Source organism: Gekko japonicus, unplaced genomic scaffold, assembly GCF_001447785.1.
Source record: "Gekko japonicus isolate JY-2015 unplaced genomic scaffold, Gekko_japonicus_V1.1 scaffold1579, whole genome shotgun sequence".
In the NCBI taxonomy this organism is placed as follows: Eukaryota; Metazoa; Chordata; class Lepidosauria; order Squamata; family Gekkonidae; genus Gekko; species Gekko japonicus.
Window position 1 is genome coordinate 173,025 of NW_015161443.1, and position 18,122 is coordinate 191,146.

Here is an 18,122-nt window from a genome sequence, read left to right on the forward strand (position 1 = left end):
GCTGTAAGAAAGGGGGGGGGCTGTTTGCAAAATTCTCCATCCATTATAGTAATTATGTGTAAAGGGGAGGTAAGGTGGTGTGGTATAGCTAAATCTCATCAGATATCAGAAGCAAAGCAGGGTCTGTATTAGGATAGGAGACCACCAAGGAAGACTCTGCAGAAGATGGAAATGGCAAACAGCCTTGAGAGCCCCTTGCTGGAGTCACCATAAGTTAGATGCAGCTCGACAGCATTCATGTACGTAATTAAATTTGCATGCATGAATGTAAATCAGCATGTGCAAATGATCTGAGGTGTTCTTGTTTTTGGTCATCCATAGCAGGCCACCCTGCCAAGAATATCACTGACTTCTGTTGTTCTCAAGCAGAATACATTCAGTTTGTGTTGATGGGAAAAAACATTAATTCCAACGATAGCAACTGATGTAGACTTTTTTTTATGCCTAAGGCAGCTACTGAAAATAGCCAAGGGCTAAGCAATGTACTTCTTCGTGTTCCAAAAAGAGAGTTGGTGCTTGAAGAGATATCCCCTAAACCAAAATTGCCTCAAGCCTGCCTTCATTATCACTGAGGAATGACAGATTTCAAGCCAACGATAGAGGTTTTTTAAAAAAAAATGGATTGAAGGAGGGAGGGAAATGAACCTTTGAAGTCAGATTCTGAGGAACAATCATCCTCAATTAAAGTGAAAGGTTTTTTTAAAAAAAAATAACAAATCCTCTTTGTTGAGATGCCGTATTTATATTTGGTTTAGGTGTGGTGGTGGTGGTGGGAAAATTAATTTGTTAGCGTACACATTTTTGTGTGTGTACCATTAAAGCCTGCAAGCCAAGCAATTTTTGTGTCTTGCTTCACTTCAAAGAAACACTTAAAGACGTTGAAAAGGATTTTGTTGCTGCCAGATCTAACCCAGCCCAATAACGATTTAAGTCTTAATTAATCACCTAATCCCAGCCAAGCCCATCTCTTCACATCGATGTATAAATAGAGGGGAGACCAAGGTCTCACCTCAGAGAGGGGTCTAGTGTCCTTCTCTCTCTCTCTCTAGCTCTCTTTCTATTTCTTTGCTAACTTCTGTATCTTTTGAGTCAGACACAATGAGCAGGCAGTTCAGTTCTAAATCTGGAAGTGGGGTCAGGATTTCCAGTGGCTACACCTCTTCCAGCACGGTCATTCCTGGTGGGACCAAAGGAAGCTTCAGCTCAGTTTCTTTATCTCGAACTGGGAGAGGAAGTGTAGGGGTTGGTGGGAGAGGAAGTGTAGGGGTAGGTGGCTTTGGTAGTAGAAGCCTCTACAGCCTAGGAGGTACCAAGAGCATTTCTATTGGCCCTGGTGGTGGTGGTGTAGGCTTCTATGGTGGTAGTGGTGGGTTTGGTGGAAGTGGTTTTGGTGGTGGTGGTGGATTCGGCGGCGGCGGATTTGGTGGTGGGGGATTTGGAGCAGGAGGCTATGGAGTAGGAGGCTATGGAGCTGGAGGCTATGGAGCTGGAGGCTATGGTGGTGGCATGGGAATGGGGAGTTTTATTGGAGGTGGAAGAGTATGCCCCATTGTTCCTCCTGGAGGCATCCAACGAGTGACGGTCAACTCCAACCTCCTGTCCCCACTCAATCTTGAGATTGACCCGGAGATCCAGAAAGTGCGCGTGCATGAAAGGGAGCAGATTAAGGGCCTCAACAACAAGTTTGCATCATTCATTGACAAGGTGAGTCAATAATATTGATGGGTTTTGTGCCAAGGAGATTTGTGTTACAGGGTAGGAGAGAAATGAACCTTAGGATAAGGTTGCAGGCCCACTTTCAATGGTAAGAGCCGATTTCAAAGCCTGAGTCAGTTACATCCAAGGGAGTTTATGCTCCTGCCCGTAGGTATTACAGATTTAGATCATGTGTGGTTACCTCGTGTCATGACAGCCACAAATAGCAGGGATTTGTGGCAGGAAGGCCTGGCTATGACACAGAGGCAGGCCTAGATTCCTGCTTGACTCTTACAAGCTGCTGATTCCCTGGCCCAGTAGATTAAAGAAAAGCCACCCACGTCACAGGGAAGGGAATGCATATGCACTGGAATGTTTGGAAGAGCGGCATTATACAATACCTTCTACGTTTGCCAACTTTTTAACCAGCCAATGCAGCTGTGTCTGTGCAACAGGAGCAGTGGAAGATTGTCCCCTTGAGAGCTGAGAAAAGCTTTAATGGATGATTTCTGTACCTCAAGATGTTCTTAGAGGCAGAGAAACAAACCCAAGTGTTTTTGATGGCCACCTGGCAGTTTGCCCTGCACAGAGCTCCCAGGAGTGCAAATATGAAAGCAGACTGACCTGAGAATAACACAGATCAGCTGCATAGGTTTTTTTGAGGGTCTGAATGTAAAAGCTTTTAAGGAAAGTGATACCTTTGTCAGATTTCGCAGGGTTTGTTGTGGCAATTGGGTGAGAGCACTAGTGGAGCGCAGAGGAACATGTCACCAGCGTGGTCACCTCAGACGTTGTCGGGTTCACTAGGCATTTTTCTTCCTTTAGTTTCCCGACAGCGGCCCCAGTCAGCGTCCTGGGTGGATTGGGCGGATGCCCGCATCTCCCCCACAGCGCTTCCTGCCCAGGTGTCCGCAATCCTCCCTGGTTTCCCAACACTCAACCTTTATTCGCCCCATTCCTCCGAGAAGGTGCTCCCACCCGATCTTAACAACCTCCCAAGAAAAAGGGGAAAGAGAAATGGTTTGGCCCGACTGTGAACTGAGGCCATCCCTTTTGTTCTCTGTCACTTCCCTGCCAACGAGCCCAACCTCCCGGGGGTCCCCGGTAGCCTCCTTTGTGGGCCGGCCCACCCCTCCCTGGACGATGGGGTAAGATGCCTGGACCCTCCCAGAAACATTGGAGAGGGTTGCCTGTTGGTTGTCAGGCCACCCCTGTAGCCCCTTGGACCATTCCTGGGGCGGAGTCAGGGAGTTCCTGGGGTCCCCTCCTTGACAACTTATTCAAACATAGCCATTTTCAGGTTGCCAGTTGCCCTGCTTTTATTGATCAGGTGTAAGACCAAGTAAGATTTTTTCCCCTGGTGTGTTGGCAACCAACATTGTGGCAAATGTGACCCAATTCTTGCACCAAAAAAGGCCAATTGAACTTCCTGGATTTGTAGTTCCTTCAATGACTACCTGAAGCCTGATTCAAGTGGGCAGCCATGTTGGTCTGGAGCAATAGAACAAAGTTTGAGTCCAGTGGCACCTTTAAGACCAGCAAAGTTTAATTCTTGATATGAGAGTTTGTCAGCATGCACCCTGAAGTGTGCATGGATTCACACAGTCAAGATGCTCAGTGAGTTTCAGTGAGTGCCATGATCGGGACCAAGGATTGCAAGTTCTTCTGCATCACAAAGGTGCTTCCAAAGAGTTTTAGGTGATAGCATGAGAAGCACAAAGTATGGCAACTTTGGATGCATCTCCTCCAATAGAAAAGCACAGGCATTCCTCACCTTGATAAAGGCACTGACAGCAGTCCACCAGGCAAAGTGCAGTGTAATCCTATGCAGATTTACTTACACTGGTCTGACTGCATTTGGAGAGTACTCCACCATTCATCAGATCTTACAGTATGTCCTTAAAGTTCTCCTTCACTCTTTCCTCTTTTTTGAGGATAGAGCTGCCCCTCCCTCCTTATTTTCTTTTATAGTTTAAAATGCAACATGCTGGAACCAATGTTCCCTCTAAGCTGAGTTAGTGTGAGCTAGCTCACAGTTTTTCAGCCTCCAGCTCACACATTTTTGTCTTAGCTCGGGAGGGCTGGCTCCAGAGCAAACTAAGTTATGCAGGAGCCAAGTCGCTCTCTCACAAAGTAGAATCTTTGCTCACAAGACTCCACAGCTTAGAGGGAGCATTAGCTGGGAGAGCTGCACGCCAGCGAGTCCCTGTTTCAAATTACATCTTGGAACTCATTCAGCAGACTTAGGCAAGCTACTATACTTTCAGTTTCTGCTGCCACTACAATGTGTGGATAATAGTACTGCACTACCTTGTGGGACTGTGGTCGAGATTGCAAAGACAATGCCCATGGCTTTTGGGAAAACCTGAAACATTCAGGCAATTTCAACCACCCCGGGGCTTATTTCACTAATGCAATATATCTACTTATCACTTTTTAAAAAATCTTGCACTGGAGGTTCATGGTTGTTCCCTCTTCCAGTTTATCCTCACAATAATTGTGTGAGGTAGATCAAGATGGGCAGCCAAGTTGCTCTGTCTGTAGCAGTAGAAAAGAGCAAGAGTCCAGAAGCACCTTAAAGACTAACAAAGTTTATGGCAGGGGATGAGCTTTCCTGAGTCACTGCTCACTTCTTCGGGTATCTTTGAATGGGTATGAGCTTTCCTGAGTCACTGCTCACTTCTTCAGATACCAGTGACTCAGAAAAGCTCATACCCTACCACAAATTTTGTTAGTCTTTAAGGTGCTGCTGGAATCTTGTTCTTTTCTACTGTGTAAGGTAGGTTCTGCTGAAAGGGAGTGACTGGCCCAGTCAGCTTCACTGCTGAGCAGGAATTTGACCTTGAGTGGCTCAAGTGGTTAAGATGCTGAACTGCAGGCTGTGGAAGGTCAGTAGTTCAGCAGTTCGAGACCCGGGCGCCACATGATGGAGTGAGCTACCATCTCTAGTTCCAGCTCCTGCCAACCTAGCAGTTCGAATGCAAGAAATTGCAAGTAGATAATTAGGTACCACTTCGGTGGGAAGTTAACAGTGTTCCGTGCGCCTTGGTGTTTAGTCATGCCGGCCACATGACCATGGAAATGTCTTCGGACAGCGCTGGCTCTTCGGCTTTGAAACGGAGATGAGTACCGCAACCCTAGAGTCGGATTCGACTGGCTTTCAAGCAAGGGAACTTTTACCTTTACTTTTCTCCACTCTTAGTTTGATACTCCAACCCAGGGATATTCATTCAGTGGCCCAGGAGCCACATGTGGTTCCTTGACATGCCACTTGTGGCTCCCCAGTGTGGCATTTACTGTGTTTCAGGAAAGTGGGCAAAGCTTTTCTTTGGTGGGGCTTGCAGCTGGCAAGTGGTTCCCACCTTGAAAAAGCTGCCAGCAGAGGAATGGGTAAGATGTGAGCTTCCCTGAGTACAGGCCTCAGCCAAAGATGGAAGTAAATGTGGCACATCTGGCTGATGGTAATTACAAATGCAGCTCTCTGTGAGTTGCGGAGTGACTACCACTGCTCTAGCCACAATACCATACCATGAGGTGGTTACTGTGGTTAAGGTAAGTTTCTGTGATGTTTGCAGTAGCTGTACTGAAGTCTGAGCCATGGTTCCTGAGCCATTGTGTCATTCCTGGCTCATTCTAATCTGTATCAACCTTGGCTACTGTTGATGTATGGAGGATTTAGATGGCAGACAGTGTGCCTGCTTGCCTCGGGGGCCACAGTGCTCCTGTGTGAACCCATCATAGATGCATTAGTTTGAGGTTGTCTGCATTGACCATCGTGTGCTTTGGCTCCAAGTGTGCTTTTGAGGCAACTTAAGGGTCTCTTGATGGATTTCAGGTGCGGTTCCTGGAGCAGCAGAACAAGGTTCTCGAGACCAAATGGAATCTCCTGCAGCAGCATGGCAGCATGACCACCAAAATCAACACCGACCCCATGTTTGAGGCTTACATCAACAACCTCAGGAGGCAGCTGGATGCCCTGATGAACGACCGGTCCAGACTGGATGGAGAACTGAGAAATGTGCAGGATCTTGTGGAAGATTATAGAAAGAAGTAAGTGAGACTGGGGAAGATGCAGAAAGCTGATCAAGACATGTAACGGAACAAGGTGATGGAATCCTGGGATGGTAGCCTGGATTATACCACCTCAGACAGTTGGCAGAAGGAATCCCATTTTTTAGGCTCCCTTGAGGGGGGAGAAATGCTCCTCACAAGTAGAAAATAAGCATTTCTTGGGGAAAAGATGTAGCCCATCTATTTTCCTGCTGTGCTTGTCTTCAACATGTTGGGCACAACCCCCCCCCCACTTGAAATGGAGCAGTCCACCTCATCATCACTGTACAGGTCGATCCAGCAATGAGACGGAGGTAGAGCTGAAGCCTTAGGGACTTTGTATCAGGCAATGATATCTTGATTGTTCTGGCACAGACTCCAGCCTGTGGCGGAGACTGGAGGCACTTTTATTGCACATTAAAAAGTGAGGGCATTTAGAGCAAGTATTTAAAGGATTGTAAAAATTGTGAAACAGAGCAATAAAATCTGGGCATCGTAATTAACATCGTATATAACATGACTGTTCATCCCATTTTTTAAAAAAAATGTTTAAGATGTGCCAGAAAAACTTTCCTGCAATATTCTTCTCAATGAAGGCAGTCCTGTTCAGAATGAGCAAGGGGACTGTCTCCCAACTACTCTGGATTGCATCCTTAGGCACTTGAATTGGGCTTCTACAAGACTTCATACAGATGTTATATGATTCCCATAAATGATGGACTCAATTTCCGCAGCAGGGTATACCCATGTGCACAGTTCCTATTGCCATGACATGAGGTCTACTTTACCCAGCTTCTCCCCTGTTTGACTCAGATTCATCAGAAGACTTCCATACGGGCTAGATCTTTGCACAAGCAGGAGAAACCTTGACCTGGCCCCTTTGCACAAAGTTAGACATAGCTATCTTTCCCCCCACTTGTTTAAGCAATTTCTGGGCACTGTAAGATATAGGAAGGAAAACATTAGGTCTTGCAGAAGATTACATGCAATTGGAACTATGCTAAGACCATTTATGTTTTTTGCTTGAACACTGCAGGATCTAGGCCTTTCTTTTCATTTTGTCTCTTTGGGTTGAGGATTTCATTTTGGAAATGGTTTCAAATCAATTTAGGAAGGGGACAGACCCTTGATGTGCCTCGGTTGGATGGCTGGAAGACCGGAGTGAAATATCATTGCAGAAATGAGGGTTTCTGTACAAATGACATTGCCCCCTGAATATATTCCTGTCCCTTGTGAGTTTTATGATGTCTTTCTGAAACTGGTAACGGTTTGTCCTGGATGGCAGTGGCTGGGCAAAGGCTGACCATAAAGAGATTTGTATACCAGAAAACACAGTATAGGTTAGATTATAACATCAGAGGTGGAAATGTCGTAATGCCATTTCTTGCCATCCTTTTACAATCCGCTTGCATTTCTACCTCTAACAGATATGAAGATGAAATCAACAGGCGCACGACAGCTGAAAATGATTTTGTTGGCATCAAGAAGGTAACAGTCTGTTCTTCAAAATTGTTTCATGGTGTCGTGAGAAAAGTGTGGCTGCACGTGTCTGTGAATGCGTTTTTACCCGTGCCACCCACACTTTCCTTGGTTCGTGTGCCCCCTGAGTGTTGCCTCCTTACCAAAGGCAGAGGTGTAAGCTTGGAAACCGCTAAGCACTGGCAGAGACACTCAAAGGTCTCTTCTTAAAACAAAACTTACCTTATTAAAAGAAAAAAAAACATTCAAAGGTTTACCTGGCAAGGTGGCTAGCAAGACGCTCTGCCATCTGCCAACACAGTAGAATCCTATTTCCTAAATATTGATAGTAAATACACAGAAAAATAAACATGCAAGCAAAGTCCCCCCCAAAGCATGCAGAAAAACGAAAGGCCTTCCGGGCTGAACTCCCAAAAGTCTCTGGAGAGCAAATGCCTCTCCAGATTCCTTCAAGAGTCAGCGAAGGTCTGTTGAGGCTGACCAGCATTTATACCAAATGATCAAAGAGGTCCCCCAATAATTAAATTACAGTTATAAATTAACATTTTGAAGTTTTACAGGAGATTGCTTCCTTGCGTCTCACACTCCAAAAGCTACATTTTGTGTACAGGATTAGCACAGTCTAATTGTTTTTTCCTGGTGTTCCCAAAACTGTTCTTTGATTTTATCTCTGAGATGGAAGTGGGGTATGTGAATTTATGTATCTCAGGAGTTAGATTGAAGTCTGTCACTGCCCAAATGGCCTTTCCTGTTATATACATTTTATTGCTTAGGAAATTGTGGGTCTCACACCTGTGGATATTTACATTGATTCAGATCCTGGGAATGGAATGTGTGACTTTTTGCATGCGTGACCGAGAAAGAGATTTGCCTGGAACAAAGGGCTGGCCAAGAATCATGGTTTGGTTCATTGAAGCAGGCCAAGCCTGTTTGCTGTTTTGCTAGCAAAGACAGGGACAGATATATGGATTTTATAAACTATTTGGTTCATTTTTAAACCCAAACCTTCTATATTTCTAAAATTTCTTACCACATATGGCTAACTAAAAAGACGCTTGATTCCTGGTGGGTAGCTGTGTTACTCTGTTGTAGAAAGATTAAATAACAGCCAAGCAGTACCATAAATACTAACAACATTTATTCTAGCCTAAGCTTTCATGAATCAGGGATTGCTTCATCAAATGCACGCAGTGTTCAAACATTAGGCAAATGTGTTTATACTCAAAGCTGCAGACAACAAAAAGGTGTGTGTAGGAAGGGGGAGATATTACAAAGGGAGGCTGGTTCCAGACAATATCGAACAAAAGGATAATCAATCCATTTAAAGTAGATGAGGATCACTCCCAACTGTTGACAGGCAAAGTAGAATCAACACAAAATAGGTCTAGCACCGGGTAGCTGTACAAATTAACATCTGTATGTGCTAAGATATTAGCACTTAAGTGAGAAATGACAGGTGATTGCTGAGGCATGGTGAGAAGATAGCATTGAACTTTTTGTTGAATGCTACTTCAGCAATTTCCCACTGGATTTTCCCTTTGAAGTTCTTTTGTAGGGGAGTAATTTCTAGATTAGCAACAATGGACTCCTGTTTTATAGAAAGATTCTTAAGTACAAAAGAACAGATATTTATTCTCACAGCTCTATTTGCAGGAAGAAATAACTTTTTGATTGAGCTCTTAGGGATTGTGTTTGAACAGAAAATGAGATTCAAATTGGAGGTCATCCGGCCATTCTCCAGATGACTGAATTATCAGCCCTCTGCTATGGCCAAAGCTGCACTCTGCTTTTAATGGTTACTTGTCTCCACTGGTAGTGGCCAACTAATACCAACTGGAGAAGATGCTTCCATATTTTACTTCAGTTTAAAGAAAGAGATTATCCAGGGTCTTTAGGATATTGGCTAAGAGAGTGAGCTGTGGAGCCTTTGTTCAAAACCTTTGTCAAGAGTTCATTGGTATCCTCCAGTAACTTGGCTTTGAAGGGGGCTATCTTTCAGCCCTTCCTCCCCATCTGCAATATGAGTACAATAATATCATTCTACCTTACAGGGTTGTTGTAAAGATTATTGAAGTAATAAATGATGAAGCACCCAGTAGCTCTGTGAGAGCTAATAAGAACATCCATGTATGGAGGAAGTATACTCTGGATATAAAATCCTGGGGACAAACATTAGAGGATGGCCAGTCCTCTTTTGATTTTGCTTGTGAATGCCAAGAAGCATCTGGCTGCTCCCCATTGAAAACAGGATACTGGATCAGATGGACCCTTGGTCGGATTCCGTCAGGATTCTTCTTATGTTCTCCGCTGCTGCTGCAGCAATGTTTTAACAGAACACAAATACATTATGTTATTTCAGGATGTTGATGGCTCCTTCATGAACAAAGTAGAGCTTCAAGCAAAGTCAGATAGCTTGACAGATGAATTAAACTTCCTGAGAGCCCTCTATGAGGCGGTAAGAGCTTAACTTCAACATTCTCGTTTTTTTTAAAATGTCATTTTGCAAAAACTCTCAATCAAATTATTTCTAAGTCTCACCACTCTGATTGTCCTTGTAGCATTCTAGAAAGGAATCTTGATCCACAGCAATCAGCGTAATGAAGAATCATGTCCAGGGTACAGACTGGAATTTGACTGATGTTAGTTAGATATTTAGTGATTTATACCACGCTTTTCTCTCCCAAGGAGGACCCAAAGTGGCATACAACATCATTCTCCCCTCCTCCATCTTATCCTCAAAACAACCTTGTGAGGTCAGTTAAGCTGAGAGAGAGAGAGAGAGAGAGAGTGCCTAGTTCTTGCACTGCATCTCACAGTCACAGTTTGCAGAGATGGGATCACTGAGAACATCACTTTTATGGATAAAGAGCGAGTGTGACTGGTGCCTCGGCAGACTTGTGAACTGCTATTCAGATTCTCAAATGTGATATTCCAGGCACCTGTCAGGGAGCTAAATCTCAACACTGTTCTTCCATATCTCTCTCTCTCTCTCTATGCAGAACTGGGAATGAATCATGTGAGTTATGATTGTGCTGCCCCCATTTATCAAGATGATTAGAGATTTTTTTTCTATAGGAGTATCTAGAGTTAGTATTATACTGCTTCTGATTATATTTGGGAGTCAGAAAGTGGATATTTTTCAATGGCGTGGGAGGCAGGAGGGCAGCAGACCCCGGCTACTCTAACCAAGCAGCCCTTTACAAGTCTAGCAAGTGCACACATGAGGAGTCTGCATGTTTGTTTCAGTGATGGGTGAAGCACTGTATGGCTCAGTTCCAATATCAGGCAAAACTCTGGTTGAATTAAGTTGTGGTTATTGTGATCATCTGAGCACGGACCACTCAGTAGATAATATACACAAGTGGGACCTATTGCGACCGGTCACATTTTGGCCAAAGTGGCCTTCTTCAGTGGTCAAGCAATATTTGTACATATAGGCTCAATGATACAATATTGAGACAATAAATAGGGACCTTCAAACCAGAACCTGGGAGGGAAGGCAGCAGGGTATAACCCGATCTTGTCAGATCTCAGAAGCTAATCAGGGTCAGTACTTGGAAGGGAGACCGCCAAGGAAGACCCTGCGGAGGAAGGAAATGACAAACCACCTCTGCTTCTCACTTGCCTTGAGAGCCCCTTGCTGGGGTTGCTGGAAGTCAGCTGAGACTTGATGGCACTTTACACAGACCCAGACCAGAACCTGTCATTTGGCCAGTCACAATGATCAAACGATCACCTCTCAAATCAATCTATTTTTTTCCCCTGGCAGGAACTGGCTCAGATCCAAGGGCAGGTCAGTGACACCAACATCATCCTCCAAATGGACAACAACAGAGACCTGGACCTCAACAGCATCATTGCTGAAGTGAAAGCTCAGTATGAAGACATTGCAAACCGGAGTCGGGCCGAGGCCGAAGCGTGGTACCAAGACAAGGTAAGGCACCGGTTCCTGTTGCCGCGTGAAGTGGGAGGATGGTCTATACCTGGAGCGCTGTTTTCTTTTCAGCTGATCAGGAAGCACGAGGCAACTGAGACTTGCGCAAGTGATGCTGATCTTGTCTCTCTCTCTCTCTTTTAATTATTTTAAATTTTCAGGGAATACAGAAAGAAAAAAGGGAATAGGGAAAAACTCACAGGATATATAATTACCAAAAACATAATGTAAGGGCAGATGTACAGATATTGAGGACATTCCTTGGTCAGAATACATGTGTATATAAAATAGTACATGACATAATAGCTTAGCAAATATATAACACAATATATATGGCATAATGGTGTAAGAATGTGGCTTAAAATATATACGATGTAATAACTTAAAAGATCAATGCTGATCTTCTTGTTCTACACTGAATTCTACAAAATAGCTCAGGCTGTCTCAGGGCTTTAGACTCTAGGAGTTTTGCACTGTTAGTCATCTATCTCTTTATTTACTGTATTTTTATTCCACGCTATCTCCAAGGGACACAGGGCCATCTGTTTCCTCTCCTCCATAACAACCATGTGAGTTAGGTTAGGTTGCAAGAAAGTGACTGGCCCCAGGTCTCATGCACATAGGCATCTGCCTTCAACAGAATCAGTCAGGTACCTGAAAGCTCAGTTATATACAAAGTAGAGGACCAATGACTAAAAACTATAATTGTAACTTAATTATTATAAAAAATACATGTATTTATTATCAATTAGTTAAAAAACAATTATGGGCCCGATTGTAGCCTCAGTACAGAATGAAAGTGTACAATATACACAAGTGGGACCTATTGCGACCGGACCAAAGTGGCCTTCTTCAGTGGTCAAGCAATATTTGTACATATAGGCTCTATGATACAATATTGAGACAATAAATAAAGCAATGTAGGACCAAAGGAGGAGTTTTATAGTTATACTCAGTTGACGCAAGGCCTAAGAATATTGGTGAGGCCTCATAGAGTATTGTCTTGTGTCATGGTCAGGTATATATGTCCTGAATAATATTACTATTGTAAGCCTTCCTATTTTGGTCCATAAGATACAATCAAATCAGAGCCAACGTACCAAAATGTTCTGAATCAGACCTTTGGTCCATCAAGGTCAGTATTGGCTGCTCAGACTGGGAGCAGCTCTTCAGGGTCTCAGACAGAGGTCTTTCTCATCACCTACAACCTTATCCTTTTAACTGGAAATATCATGGATTGAACCTGGGACCCTCTGCATACCGAGCAGAGGCTCTACCACTGAACCACAGCCTCAAGCTTCCATGACAGAACAGGCAATCCAACCTGTGTCGTTTAGGCCCTAGTCCAACATCCGAACCATGACACTACACTGCAGTATGGAGGTTTCTGGGAACTATCTCTCCAGCGGGCCCAGACATGTTGTTTCTTTTATTTACTTACTGCATTTTTATATTTCTTCCTTTGGTCCTTGGCTTTCAAGGCAGCTCATGGCACGCCTTAGCAACAATCACAAATGTAAAACAATATGGAAGTAAAAAGTAGAAAAACAAACCATTCAATTAAGTCAGCTTAACAAGAAATGCATTGAAAGCTGTTCAAAGCCTGAAAAACATTTTCCTTGCTGGCATCTAGCAGCAAAAGCATCAGTCCAATAGACACTGGGAAGCAGGGTTGCCAACTCTGGTTGGGGAAGTTTCTGGAGATTTGAGGTTGGAGTCTGGGGAAGGCAGGATTTAGGGAGAGAAGGAACCTCAGTGGTGTGTGATGGCACAGAGTCCACTCTCCAAAGCTGCCATTTTCTCCAGGGAAACGGATCTCTGTCCTCTGGAAATAAGTTGTAATTCCAGGAGATCACCAGGCCCCACCTGGAGGTTGGCAACCCTACCTGGGAAGGAATTCCATAAGTGAGGTGCCACCACAAAGCTGGCTCTGTTCCTGGTAGCCACAGCCATTCACATTACTTATGAAATCACTGACAGAGGTCTTAGCAGTGGGAAAGGTTCACATGGGAGTAGGCAATCCTTCAGATCCACTGCTCTCAAAGTGTTTATGGCTGTACACATCAAGTCCTGCACTCGGTTGTGCCCAGGATCACATTCTGAAATAACATTCTTGAAGCATGGGCAGAATGCATTCATGTTTGATCGTTCTGGTTCAGCATTACAGCTCTGTCATAGGCCAGCTGATGTTTTCCAAATGGTCTTGATAGACAGCTGATTTCCCAACCTGGATGTTACCATAGCCTGAACGGAGGTGAAATCAAGGGTAGGGCAAGTCACAGTCACCTCAAGCGTGTTCCCTGGAGCTCCCCCATAGATAGGAGACAATGTGAAAGCATTCCCTTCTTGCATGTCCAAAATCTTTGGAGTAACTCCATTCCTAATAAGTGTCTTCATTACAGTTCCAGGAACTTCAGACCACAGCCAGTTCTCATGGTGACGACCTGAAGAACACCAAGAATGAGATTGCTGAGCTGAACCGGATCATCCACAGGCTGAAGGCAGAAATCGAAAGTGTGAAGAAGCAGGTAGGGACTGTTTCCCATAAAGCACCAACTATATTTCTTGCATATATAGATATACGATCTGTATACATATCTGTACACATACTTACTGTATGCTTCATGTCTCTACCTCCTTAGCAGAAATGGGCCTGGTTGAAGGGCAGAGAGCATACTTAGCATGCACAACTCCACAGCTTCAGCTTCTGGGATCCCCAGGATCTCAGGTGGCAGGAGTCAGGAAGACTGCTCTGTGTCTTAAACCTTGGCAAATTATGGCCAATGTTGACAAGATGCTGGAGGTTTCATGGATGGTTCTCATATGCAATTTTTATTGGTAAATACCATGGGGGCATTTATTAATTAGAACATTATTCTATCCCAAGAAAGTACCTGGTCCTCTCCCCTCACTGTAGCCTCATGAGAAGCCGGTGAGGTAGTTAAGGCTGAAAGAAGGTGACGATCTCAAGGTCACCCAATGATTTTAATGGCAACAGGGATTTCTCCAGTTATAATCCACCAATCAAACCATCATGGCTCCCTGGCTTTCCATGTTTGGTGTAGTGGTTAAGTGCGCGGACTCTAATCTGGGAGAACCGGGTTTGATTCCCCACTCCTCCACTTGCAGCTGCTGGTGTGACCTTGGGTCAGTCACAAGCTCTGGCACAGCTGTCCTTGAAAAAGAGCAGTTTGTGTCAGAGTTCTCTCAGCCCCACCCACCTCACAGGGTGTCTGTTGTGGGGAGGGGAAGGGGAAGGAGTTTGTAAGCCGCTCTGAGACTTCAAGTGAAGGGTGGGGTATAAATCCAATCTCTTCTTCTTCTTCTTCCTCTTCTTCATGTGAGGACAGGGACACAGCAGGGCAGAAAGGACTAACCTGTATTCCCGCCCATGCTGTGCCCAGATCCACCCTGGGCCTCCCAGCAGCTGCTCTTGACCAGTAATAACCATTGATGAGATCCATTCACAAATCCCCCCATGTTTCATCCACAGGTCTTTGCATGTTTACTCAAAAATAAATTCAACTATGTTCAGTTATGCTTATCCCCAGGTAAGTGTGCATAGGAGAAGACAATACTACACTTGACAGAGAAGTGAGTGGACTATGTATGAGCTAGTTTTTTTCTCCATTCTAGGGCTTACCATTCTCAGCACCACAGATTTTTCCATAAAGGAATTCCTCTAGGGGTATCAGCTTTCTTTCTTTCGTATTACACGACAACATTTTTCTGGAATATAAGTGAAACAGGCATTCATATACATATTTGTGGGAGTTTGTTTCTTTCATTATTGTTATTAATTCCAAAAAAAGGGAATCTTTTGCTATTGGTTGTTTTGTATGGCTTTTTGTCATTATTGTTTCTTTCACTGTTTTGTTTTCATAACTCTATTTCATTATTATTTCCCATTGGTTTCAATTGACACTTCCCACTTCTGTAATTTTTTTAAAAAAATCTTAACTGGACATCGCTCAGCAGAACTGTAGTATTCTGTGAGGGACCCCCCCCCATGACAAATTTCAGGCAGATAGAATACTGCCCCCCCCCCACTTTTGAGGCAATGAAAGGCCCTAATATTAAACATTAAAGTCTACGTGGGATAATTGGTAGGAAAGATTCCAAACAATAACACAGATAGTGCTACAGCTAATGAGCTTGAAAAAAAGCAGCAGGAGAAGGGCAGACTGAGAAGGCAAGGGCATTCAGTGACACAAGAAAGGGGACCTTGAGGTAGATATGCTTGGACAGGCGATAAGGTTTGGAAAACAGCAGGCAAGCAGGGGAAGTGCAGAGTGCGAGGGACAATTTGGCACAGCAGGGCAGACATTGGGAGGAGACAGGAAGGCAAGATACCACCCCCTATCCTTCAGGACTGGAATACCATTCACATGTATGTAATCCTAGTGGTTACAGCTCGCAGTCAACCAAAAGAGCTCAGAGCCTCTCTGTCTCTCTCCCCCCTCCCCCTTCGGAACACTGTGTTCTCTCGATGCCCTTATTAGCAAAATCCTGCCAGACTTGCAAAAGTGAATAGAAGCGGAGACTGCAATAACAAAAGAGACCAACAACAAAATAAAAGAAAATTGTGGTCTTTCATTATATTATTTATTTATTATTTATCACTTTACATTTAAAAAAGGTAAAGGTAAAGGTTCCCTTGCTCGAAAGCCAGTCGAGTCCGACTCTAGGGTTGCGGTGCTCATCTCCGTTTCAAAGCCGAAGAGCCAGCGTTGTCCGAAGACGTTTCCGTGGTCATGTGGCCGACATGACTAAACACCAAGGCACACGGAACGGTGTTACCTTCCCACCAAAGTGGTACCTATTTATCTACTTGCAATTTCTTGCTTTCGAACTGCTAGGTTGGCAGGAGCTGGAACTAGAGACGGGCGCTCACTCCATCATGCGGCACCTAGGTCTCGAACTGCTGAACTACCGACCTCCCACAGCCTGCAGTTCAGCGTCTTAACCACTTGAGCCACCGCAGCTCCTTCATTTATTTATTTATTGCCTAATCCCCACGACCATGGGGCTCTAGGCGATGTAGAACATTAAAAAACCATTAAAACATATAAAAGCTTTATCCAGAATTATACAATAATTAAAAGCAAGTGGTGAATTTTTTTTACAGTTCCTCCCATCTGGTTTGTTAGTGCTTTGCACGTACTTGGGGGGTGGGGTAGGCTCCACAAGGAAAAAGGGTCCAGGTAGGGTGCCAGCCATGATGTCAACCATCTTTGTCCTCAACCCAGGGGTCGTTTCATAGAAAAAGAGCTAGGGGAACTCATTAGCATAACTCATTAGCATATGCCACACCCCCTGACATCACCGGAAGTGTGTCATAAGGCCACACACCCCTCCCCCAACGGTCCCGGCCGCCACCGCTGGCCTTGCAGCTCCACTGCCGAGCCCCATCAGGGGCCCAGTGGTAGACCTGCAAGGCCAGCGGGAGTGCAAGGAAGCCCCGCGAAGGCCCTCCCTGGCCCCAGGCAGGCAGGGGTGGGGAGAGGCAGGGAGGAAGCAACTTACCCTCCCTCTTCTCCTTCCTCCTCCTGGCTGAATGAGGGCTGGAAGCGGGGCGGGCGGAAGCAGGGGGCGGGGCTTCATCATGTGCCCCGCCCCCGTACCTCACCCGGGGGAACTGCGATCCCCTGTGATCCCCCCCGAAATGACCTCTGCCTCAACCGATTGCCTGGCGGAGCATCTCTGCCTTGCAGGCCCTGCAGAATTGCATAAGATCCTGCAGGGCCCTGATGTTATCTGGCACAGAGGTCCACTTGGTCAGAGCCGGGACTGAAAAGGCCTTGGCCCTGTTTGGGGACAGCTGGATATACCTAGGGCTGGGGATCACCAGCAAGTTGTTCTGTGAAGAGCGTAATGCTCTCCCCGGGGGGTAATGGAAGAGGCGGTCCTGCAGATACGTCAGTCTCAGACCGCTCAAGGCCTTAAAGGTCAGAACCAAAACCTTGAACTTGATTTGGTGCTCCACCGGAAGCCAGTACAGCTGGCGCAGCACAAGTCGAATATGTGCAGCCCAGGATGTTCCTGTTAGGATGTGCACTGCCACATTTTGGATCAGTTGGAGCTTCTGGGTCAGTCTCAAGGGCAGGCTACAGTAGTCTAGCCTGGAGGTGACCATCACATGGATTGCTATGGCCAGGTCACAGCACAACTGGAAAGGGGCCAGCTGCCGGGCTCGGTGTAGATGGAAAAATGCCAGCCTGGCTGTATGTGTGACCTGGGCCTCCATGTTAAGGGAGGTGTCCAAGATCACACCCAGGCTCTTGACAGACTGCACTGGTGTCAGTGGCACCCCATCAAGGGCCAGTAAACTGAACCCAAGTCCTGAAGCCCCTCCCCCTAGCCACAGAACCTCCCTCTTTGTCGGATTCAGTTTCAACCTGCTCTTTATTAACCATCCCACCAACGGCCTCCAAACCCATGGCCAGATTTTTTGGGGTGGCAACCGGGTGCTGTTTAGTTGGGGAATTTGTTTTCATATTAATTACAATAAGTATGAAACAGTCCATTTTCATAATTATTATAATTAAAAACAAAATAAATGCTGAGCTGGCAACATGAAGTGAACATGACAATCCCGTCACATGAGGATGGCCAGTGTTTGGAACAGGCATGATCATGCCATTTGACATTCTATGTGAAACAGTTTGGTGTAGTGGTTAAGTGTGTGGACTCTAATCTGGGAGAACCGGGTTTGATTCCCCACTCCTCCACTTGCACCTGCTGATGTGACCTTGGGTCAGTCACAAGCTCTGGCACAGCTGTCCTTGAAAAAGAGCAGTTTGTGTCAGAGTTCTCTCAGCCCCACCCACCTCACAGGGTGCCTGTTGTGGGGAGGGGAAGGGAAAGGAGTTTGTAAGCCGCTCTGAGACTCCAAGTGAAGGGCGGGGTACAAATCCAATCTCCTCCTCCTCCTCCTCCTCCTCCTCCTCCTCCTCCTCCTCCT

General features: G+C 45.3%; 1 protein-coding gene across 1 annotated transcript in view; it reads left to right on the plus strand.

Moving 5' to 3' along the window:
* The first annotated feature begins 1,016 nt into the window (after positions 1–1,016).
* Positions 1,017–18,122, plus strand: part of LOC107125607 (keratin, type II cytoskeletal 5-like) — a 35,525-nt gene continuing 18,419 nt past the window's right edge. The window contains exons 1-6 of the mRNA XM_015429038.1: positions 1,017–1,704; positions 5,531–5,745; positions 7,173–7,233; positions 9,584–9,679; positions 10,994–11,158; positions 13,561–13,686. Of these exons, the coding sequence (XP_015284524.1) occupies positions 1,099–1,704; positions 5,531–5,745; positions 7,173–7,233; positions 9,584–9,679; positions 10,994–11,158; positions 13,561–13,686 (1,269 nt within the window). The 5' untranslated portion in view covers positions 1,017–1,098. The remainder of the gene's footprint in view (positions 1,705–5,530; positions 5,746–7,172; positions 7,234–9,583; positions 9,680–10,993; positions 11,159–13,560; positions 13,687–18,122) is intronic.